At 54.0% G+C, this 8,576-nt stretch overlaps 1 protein-coding gene across 1 annotated transcript; it reads left to right on the top strand.

Annotated features, from left to right (window-relative positions):
* Positions 1-7,199: 7,199 nt before the first annotated feature.
* On the top strand, positions 7,200-7,415 carry MIURF (mitochondrial elongation factor 1 upstream open reading frame; the record flags this gene model as incomplete). Its single annotated transcript, XM_080706017.1, has 1 exon — positions 7,200-7,415. The coding sequence occupies exon 1, from the start codon at positions 7,203-7,205 to the stop codon at positions 7,413-7,415; it is 213 nt and encodes a 70-aa protein (XP_080562143.1). The 5' UTR covers positions 7,200-7,202.
* Positions 7,416-8,576: the final 1,161 nt, after the last annotated feature.

Raw genomic sequence — 8,576 nt, 5'->3', positions numbered from 1 at the left:
TTCCATCCTCAGACCTGAGTACTGGGGTCCCCTGGAGTCTGAGCTGCTGCTGGGCTCAGCCTGCCAGTCAGTCCCCACAAAGCAGCAGAGCAGGGTTTTCCCGGACACAGTCTGACTGGGCTCACACTCCTCCTGCGGGTAGGACCCAGGCAAGTTCAGGCTGTGGCTCGCCAGACCCCGCATGGTCGCCCCTGCCCCTGCAGCGTCACCTGGAGAGCCCTGCTGCCCGAGCCAGGTTATGACTCTCAGTGCAAATAGCCCACGTGGCCTGCTCATCTCCCTCCGCCCCAGTTAGCCCCAGTCAATTTCAAGTTCTGATTACTGGGATGCTCTAATCAATCTGCGTGTGTGTGTGTGTGTGTGTGTGTGTGTGTGTGTGCGCGCATGTGTGTTTCTGGGTATTGAAACCAGGGGCATTCTACTTCCAAGCTACACTCCCAGCCTATTTTATTTTGGAAGAGGGTCCAAGTTGCTCAGAGACTCACTACTTGCTGAGACTGTTCTTGAACTGCGATCCTCCTGTTTCATCCTCCAGGTACTGGGATCACAGGCGTGCGCCGCTGCCACACTCAGCTCTAATTTCTTTACAGGTGTGAAAACTAAGGCCCCGGGATGCAGAGGACCTTGCTGAGGTCACCCAGCTGTCAGGCGGAGTTCAAAGCCACGGCCAGAGCCGGGCGTGGTGGCGCACGCTTGTAATCCCCACGCTTGGGAGGCAGAGACAGGAGGATCGTGCAGGTTTGAAGCCACCTGCACGCGCTGGCTTAGGAGACCCTGTTTCCAAATTTTAAAAAATGTAAAAATAGGTCTGGGAGTGTAGCCCAGAGGTAGAAGGGCTTCCAGGAACCCCAGTACCACCAAACAAACAAACAAACAAACAAACAAAAAACAAAGCCAACGGTCAGACCTTTGGTGGAGGTAGAATCCTGAAGGACCCGGTGCCACTTTCTCCGGGTGAGCGCAGGGGAGGCGGTGGTGTGCTGCCCTGGATGCTCACACCCGCCCCTCCCATCCTGAGCACTAGTCAGCTGGTCCCCACCTCGGGCTCTTCGGGACTGAGGAGGGCCCTCCAGGCTATCTCCCCTGATCTCGAGGAGGACAGAACTTCAGTTCTATTTCTGCATTTCCGCCTCCAGTCTTGGTTTGTACTGGGTGCTCAGTCAACACCGAATGAGTGACTACTTGGCTAACACGTTGGAAATAATAGTGTTGGTGCTCATGGACCATTCAGCAAAAAAGATTCTTTTCCTTTTTGTCTCAGCATCCTGCCTTTGCCCGCTGGGCCCAGGCCCTTGATCACTGAGGCTTGCCAGGGCCAGGAGGAGCACAGCTCGGGATTCCCCGAGGCCCCCCTAGAACTGGTATCTTGTGTGTTCAAAGGTGCTTGTGGGTAAATATTCCCATGTGCCTACCCATGCACAAGGGAGTTCAAAGACATTTACTTACTCATTATAGTACAACCCCAGCCCTATTTATTTATTTATTTTTGTGGTGCTGGAGGTTGAACCCAGGGGCATTCTACTTCCAAGCTATATCCCCAGCTCCATTTTACTTTTTAGTTTGAAACAAGGTCTTACTAAGTTGTGGAGGGCTCAGTAAAGAGCTGAAGTTGGCCTTGAACCTGCAATTCTCCTGTTTTCAGCCTCCCAAGTACTGGGATTACAATCCTGTGCTACCATGCCTGGCCTATTTTTTTGGTTTTGAGTAGTGAGACTCTCTTGAACCTAGCAAGGCCTTATTTTCAAAATAAAAACAGAGCTTGGAGTGTAGCTCTGAGGTATAATGCTCTTGGGTTTAATCCCCACTATGGCAAAAAAAAAAAAAAAAGTTCAGGGTGTGGATCATAGGTAGAATGCCCCTGGGTTCAATTCCCAGTACCAAAAAAATACATATATACATACATACATACTTAGGGCTGGGGTGTCGCTTCGAGGTAGCATGCTCCTGGGTCCAATCCCCAGTACCATAAAAAAATAAAAATGAAAAAACTGGGATATGGTCTGTACATAGGTCCTGCTTGAGTGGCTGGAGGGAGACAGCTGCTGAATTCAGTCACCCCCCCACCCTCCCAGCACCCAGCATACCCCAGGGCAATGATTCCTACGGTCCCAAATTGCACATCTGATATTGCTCCTGTCTTTTTTTTTTTTTTTTTTTTTTTTTTTTGGTGGTACTGGGGTTTCTGGAAGCCCTTCTACCTCTGGGCTACACTCCCAGACCTCTTTTATACTTTTTTATTTTTGGAAATAGGGTCTCTTAAGCCAGCGGGCTGGCTTCGAACCAGCACGATCCTCCTGTCTCCGCCTCCCAAGTGCGAGGATTACAAGCGTGCGCCACCACGCCCGGCTTGCTCCTGTCTTAAGCCTCCTCAGGTCCGCACCTGGGCCCCTCCTTTCCCCAGAGGCCCAAGGGGCTCAGAGTCCCCCAGAGCTACAAAAGAAGCCATAGTCCTCTTGAATGGAGTCCAGGCCCTGGAAAGCAGCGTTCTCCCAGCAATTTGGGAGCAGAAAGGTTCAGGGCTGTCACGCCAGCCAAACCCTGAAACATTTGGCCCTTTTCTCCGTCACTTCACAGGAGCAAATCCTGTGGGCTCTGAAGGCCGGAGCCCTTCTCCCCCTCCACTGCCACCTCCTGGTCCGCGCCCCTCTGCTCTCTCCCCTGGTCTCCCTGCTTGAACTCTGACTCCCACGTGTCTCCCTCCAGCCAGGCTGATCTGGTGAAAGAGAAGTTAGACCCCAAACCCTGGCTCCCTCCTCTAGTCCCCCCTGGAAAGCTGTTCCATCATCAGATGGCCTTCCTGCACCCCCCAAGTAAGACACAACCCCTCCCTCCCACCAGCTGTCTTCACTCCATCCAGTCCCTGGAAACAGGATCCTTCTGGCTTATTTTGTACTTTTTTTTGGGGGGGGGGTTATTAGGGATTAAACCCAGAAGCATTTGACATTCTACATTCCAGATAGATCCCCAGCCTCCTCTCCTTTTAAACTTGTTGTTGTTGTTGTTGTTTTGAAACAGTGTATTGCTAGGTTGCTGAGGCTGGTCTTGAACCTGTGATCCTCTGGTCTCAGCCTTTCAAGTATACGGAATTCAGGTGTGCACCACCGTGCCTGGCTTCCTCCTGGCTCTTAAGAAGGCGGAGGGGGGGGGGGACACACCTGCAATCCCAGTAGTTGGGAGGCGGAGACAGGATCCCAGCTAAGGGCAGCCTCAGCAAGTAGTGAGACTCATCAACCCAGCCAGACACTGTTTCAAAATAGTAATAAAAAAAATGGGGCTGGAAGTGTAACTTAGAGGTAGGATGCCCCTGGGTTCAATCCCCGGTACCACAGGCGCACACACATGCACCCACCCACACACCACTAGGTCTGTTTCCTGAGCAGTGCCCTGCACGTCGGAGGTCCTGCTGGACGGCCCTGGGCTGAGGAAGGTTAGGACTCGCGCCAAAGCCCCAAGCATCCCTGCTTGACTTTGTCAGGCACTGGAGAGGCACCGAGGGAAGGGGGCTCACAAATTTCGTAGAAACATGGCCTCTGTCCTGAGATCTGATGAGAGAGAAGCAAATGGGTAAAGACCACAGGCGCCAATGAGAAGGTTTTGCTGTTGAGTGGGTTAAGAGCCGTCCATCATGGCGGCTCAGGAATTAGTGTGGGGCCCCGAAAGCACTTAAGTGTGTTGGAGGGAGGCTGGCCAGGAGCGGACTGGAGAGACTTCCGCAGGCACGCTTGAAGCAAGGGTAGGAGTTTGCCAGCTGCCAAGGGACTCGAGGGACGAAAAGAAAAGGATTTGAGAACGTGGATTCGGACGAGCTTTGGAAGCCAAACCCGGGCGAGGAAGTGTTAATGGGTCCTCGGGCCCCAGATCAGCAGTCAGGGCAGGGGGCTGGCCAGCGGCTCTGACGGCCAGCGGTCAGGGCAGGGGGCTGGCCAGCGGCTCTGACGGCCAGCGGTCAGGGCAGGGGGCTGGCCAGCGCCTCTGACGGCCAGCGGTCAGGGCAGGGGGCTGGCCAGCGGCTCTGACGGCCAGCGGTCAGGGCAGGGGGCTGGCCAGCGCCTCTGACGGCCAGCGGTCAGGGCAGGGGGCTGGCCAGCGCCTCTGACGGCCAGCGGTCAGGGCAGGGGGCTGGCCAGCGCCTCTGACGGCCAGCGGTCAGGGCAGGGGGCTGGCCAGCGCCTCTGACGGCCAGCGGCTGGCACCAGGTGGAGCGCCAGCTGGGCGCCGCCGCCTCCTCGGAGGGCGAGGACCCCCCAGCTCCGCTCTGAGCCCTCAGGACCCCGCCGAGGTGGCACCCCAACCTTGGCGCTGCGACCCTGAAGGGGGCGTGGCCCGCAGGATCAGTGACGTCATCACGGAGGCGGGGCTCGTGTGAATGGGCGGGGCCAGGGTGGGGGCGGGGCCGAGGGATCCCGGCCCCGCCTCGAGAGGGGCGGTACCCGGGAAGACCGGAAGTCCGCCCGCCAACGCCCGCCTCCGCGTTCCTCCAGTCCCGCCCTCGGTTCCGTGCGCAAGGTCGTGTCCCGGAAGTAAAGGGGCCATGTTGACGGGTGACCCCGGGAGAGGTACTGGGCGAGAGGCGAGTCCCGAAGAGAGGTAGCGCGCGGCCCGCGGGTGAGTGAGAGCGGGCCGGCGGCCGGCTCGCCGCGCCTCCCTCCCCTCCCCTCGGGGCCGCCGGCCCGCGTCCGGCCGCCCCGGCCGCCTCCCGAGCCCCCCGCCCCGGCCGCGGGGTCCCCGGGTCGCGGGGTGGCGGGGCCCGCCGCCCTCGCCCTGGTGCCAGGCTCGCGCGCGTCGCGGCCGCTTTCCACTTCTTCAAGCGCCGCCGCGGGCTCTCGCAGGCCTCCCCGGGAGGCCCCAGGGCGGGGGCCCTTGTGCTCAGCTGGTCTATAGGCCCGGCCACCCGGGAGGCTGAGGCAGGAGGGTCACAGTTGGAGACCAGCCGGGGCTAAAGAGCAAGACCCCATGGCAGCCAAGCGCACGCCTGGCCTCCCGGCCCGGAGGCTGCGGTGAAGTGGGGACCGGGACGCTGGCTGCCAGCTCAGGAAGTTGGCCGGGCCGGAGGGTATGCCCCGCGGACTCCGGGCCCAAAGTCCACGCTCATTCTTTTCCGCCAAATATTTCCTCGACGCGGGGCCATTTATTTCTGAAACAGGGGTGATCATAAGGACGCTGTGGGGATCCCCTCTTCGGTTCAGCATAGTTTCGAGTCCCTCATATGTGCCAGGCACTGTGCCGGGAGAGTTGGTAGAGCCCCCAGAAGCGCCGCACACGTTGAGACCCATGTGAGCGCGCTCACTGTCATTACAGAGGGCAGAGTCGGGGGCAGGAGGGCAGCTCTCCCTTTTACAGCTGCGCGCCTGTGGGTAAGTTAACTTCCCCCACGTAAGGTGGGGGTGATGATGCCACCTTCTGCAGTTGTTAGGTGGGGTGTTTGTAGACAGAGTAAGCCCTGTAAGTGATAACTGTTACTACGAAACCTGACCACTCCTAGGTTCTTAGTTTAGAGGTAGTAATGGATGACAGAGCACTTCCCAAATGGAAACATGCGGTGTTTGTGTAAAGGTTACTGTTGCTGAAGGAAGGCTGTGATGGTGCATAAATAACAAAGTGTAGCATTTACTGAGGGCTTACAAACCTAGCTAGGTAGTACTAAAGACAGCTCTCCCTCCTAGAGTTCTCAGTGTGTCAAGTGCTGTTGTAAACACGTTTGCATTAACATTTAATTCTCAGATCAGCTATTTGGGCAAAACACAATCCTCACTCTACAGATGAGGAACTAAGACAAACAGGTTAGAAAATGTCCCAGGTAATGCTGACCATAAGTGATGGTGCCAGGGCTCGAGTACGGCTGAGAGCTAGTCTTCAGCCACTCTAGACAGGTGCTTTACATGGGCAGTTCTCAAAATAATCTTATATAGTGGGTACTGTTACCATAATGTCATCTGCATTTTCCAGTGAGGAAGCTGATGCTCAGAGGGGGTAAGCGCTCTTACCCAGAGTCATATAGCAAGTCGTAGAACGGGATTCCAGCCCAGGTGGTCCAGCTGGTCCAGCCCTGGTGAATAGTAATCTGTACTTTTCTGGAAGGATGTGCTAGGAGCCTGAGGTCCATTCTTGGCCCTGCCACAAGGTTACATAGTAACGTTGGATGTCTGAATTGTGAACTTAGTCAGGCATGGTGGTGCACACCTATAGGCCCAGCTACTCAGGAGGCTGAGGCTGGAGGATTGCAAGTTTGAGGGCAGCCTGGGCAACATAGTGAGACCCCATGTTAAAAAAATAAAGTCAAGCTGGGACATGCTTGTAATCCTAGTACTTGGGAGGCTGAGACAGGAGGATTCACGGCCAGCCTCAGCTACTTAGACACTCTGCAACTGAGACCCTGTTTCAAAATAAAGAAAAAATAGGGCTGGGGGTGTAGTTCAGAGATAGAATGCCTCTGGGTTCAATCCCCAGTTTGCCAAAAAAAAAATAATAATAAATAAAGCATGGTGGCACACGCCTATAATCCTAGTACATGGGAGTGTGAGATGGGGAGATGTCAGGTTTGAAGTCAGCCCCAGCAACTTAATGAGACCCTGTTTCAAAATAAAAAATAAACTAGGGCTGGGAGTGTAGCTCAGAGGTAAAACACCCTGGGTTCAATTCCCAGTACTCTCCCTCATACACACAAAATAAATCCCCTGCCCTACAGTCTTTTGTGTGTATGTGTGAAGGGGGTCCTGGGGATGAAACCCAGAGGCCTTCTACCCCAGCCTTATTCTGTTTTGGAAATTGGGTCTTGCTAAGTTGCTGAGAGCCTCACACGTTGCTGAGGCTGCCATCCTTTTGTCTCAGCCTCTCAAGCACTTGGATTACAGGGGTGCACTACCACGCCCGGCTTCTGCATAGCCTTTTTTTTTTTTTTGTGTGTGTGGGGGGGTCTGGGGATGGAATCCAGGGGCATTCGACCTCTGAGCTACACCCCCTGCCCTAGTTTTTATTCTTTAATTTGAAACAGGGTCTCACTAAGTTGCGGAGGGCCTCAGTAAGTATCTGAAGCTGTCCGCGAACTGCGATCCTCTGGTCTCAGCCTCCCAAATGCTGGGATGACAAGCGTGCACCACCACGCCCGGCTCCTACATAGTCTTTATAGTTCCTGTTTTCATTAATTCTGATTCTGTATCTTCCCTTCTGTTTAGAGTGTGGCGCCCAGCCCCTGGCAGTCCTCCATGGCCCCGTGGAGCCGAGAGGCAGTGCTGAGTCTCTACCGGGCTCTGCTGCGCCAGGGCCGAGAGCTTCGGTACACTGACCGGGACTTCTACTTCGCCACCATCCGTCGTGAGTTCCGAAAAAACCAGAAGCTAGAGGATCCTGAGGCCCGCGAGAAGCAGCTGGAGAAAGGCCTGGTCTTCCTCCACACCAAACTCGGGGGGCTTATTTAAGATCATTTCCTTGATTCCCAGAGAAAGAGGCAGAGGTGCTTCTGCAGACACTCCTGCTCCCCACTCCCACCTCACAGATGCATTGAGAAGCGTCAGGTAGGCAGCTCCTTGTTCCTGCAGGTTTCGTTTTTTCTTACATAAGGAACCAGGGAAGGGAGAAACTTTTCTTTTAGTAACCAAAGTCTTTCCTTTAGTCCTTAGAAGTCAGTGGAGGAAATATAGACATATTAATAGAAGCAGATGATTCTGAGAAAAAATAGGTCCTGAGTTTCAAGCCTCACCATAGCAGAATTTCTATCAACATTTTACTGCATAGAATGTGTGTGTGTGTGTGTGTGTGTGTGTGTGTGTGTGTGTGTGGTATTGGCGGTGGAAACCAGGGGCTTTCTCCCTCCGGGCTATACTCCTAGACCTATTTTATACTTTATTGGAGACAGGGTCTCACCAAGTTGCTGAGAGCCTCACTCAGTAGCCGAGGCTGGCTGCGAACCTGTGCGATCCTCCTGTCTCAGCCTCCCAAGCACTGGGATTACAAGTGTACGCCACCACGTCTGGCCTTGCATAGAATATTTTATAAATAGACATTGGTTAAAGACATTGGTTAAAGCTATTAGAACTGAATTGTAAGCCAACTTCTTTGGTAGGTTTGGATACAGCATGGATCAATTCTTTTTTTTCTTTACTTGCGGTACTAGAGATGGAACCAGGGGTCTTTTCCCTTGAGCTACATTCCCACCCCCTATTCTTTATTTTGAAATAAGGTCTCACTAAGTTTGTGGAGGGCCTCACTAAATAGCTGAGGCTGTCTGTGAACCTGCAATCCTCCTGCCTCAGCCTCCTAAGTACTGGGATTACAAGCGTGCACCACCACACCCAGCTGGATCAAATCATATTTTCCAAACATAACTGTTCTGTTACAACACAATCCATAAAATGCAAGCGTAGTATAGACTTCAGAGTTCAGTGTTTGGATTCAAATCCTGGCACAGGTACTAAATGCTGTGAGACTTAGGGCAAATCACTAAGTCTTTCTAGGCCTTTTATTTTCTCATTTGTAAAGTGCAAATAAAAGTATGTAGCTCTTCAGGTTATTATGAAAACTGCATGAGCTAGTGTCCACAGCATGGGGGATGGTCCTTGGCAAGTGGTGTGCTAGCTCTA

The sequence above is a fragment of the Muscardinus avellanarius genome (genome assembly GCF_963383645.1).
Source record: "Muscardinus avellanarius genome assembly, chromosome: 11".
In the NCBI taxonomy this organism is placed as follows: Eukaryota; Metazoa; Chordata; class Mammalia; order Rodentia; family Gliridae; genus Muscardinus; species Muscardinus avellanarius.
Note: the sequence above shows the minus strand (reverse complement) of the source record. Positions and strands in the feature narration are given on the sequence as shown.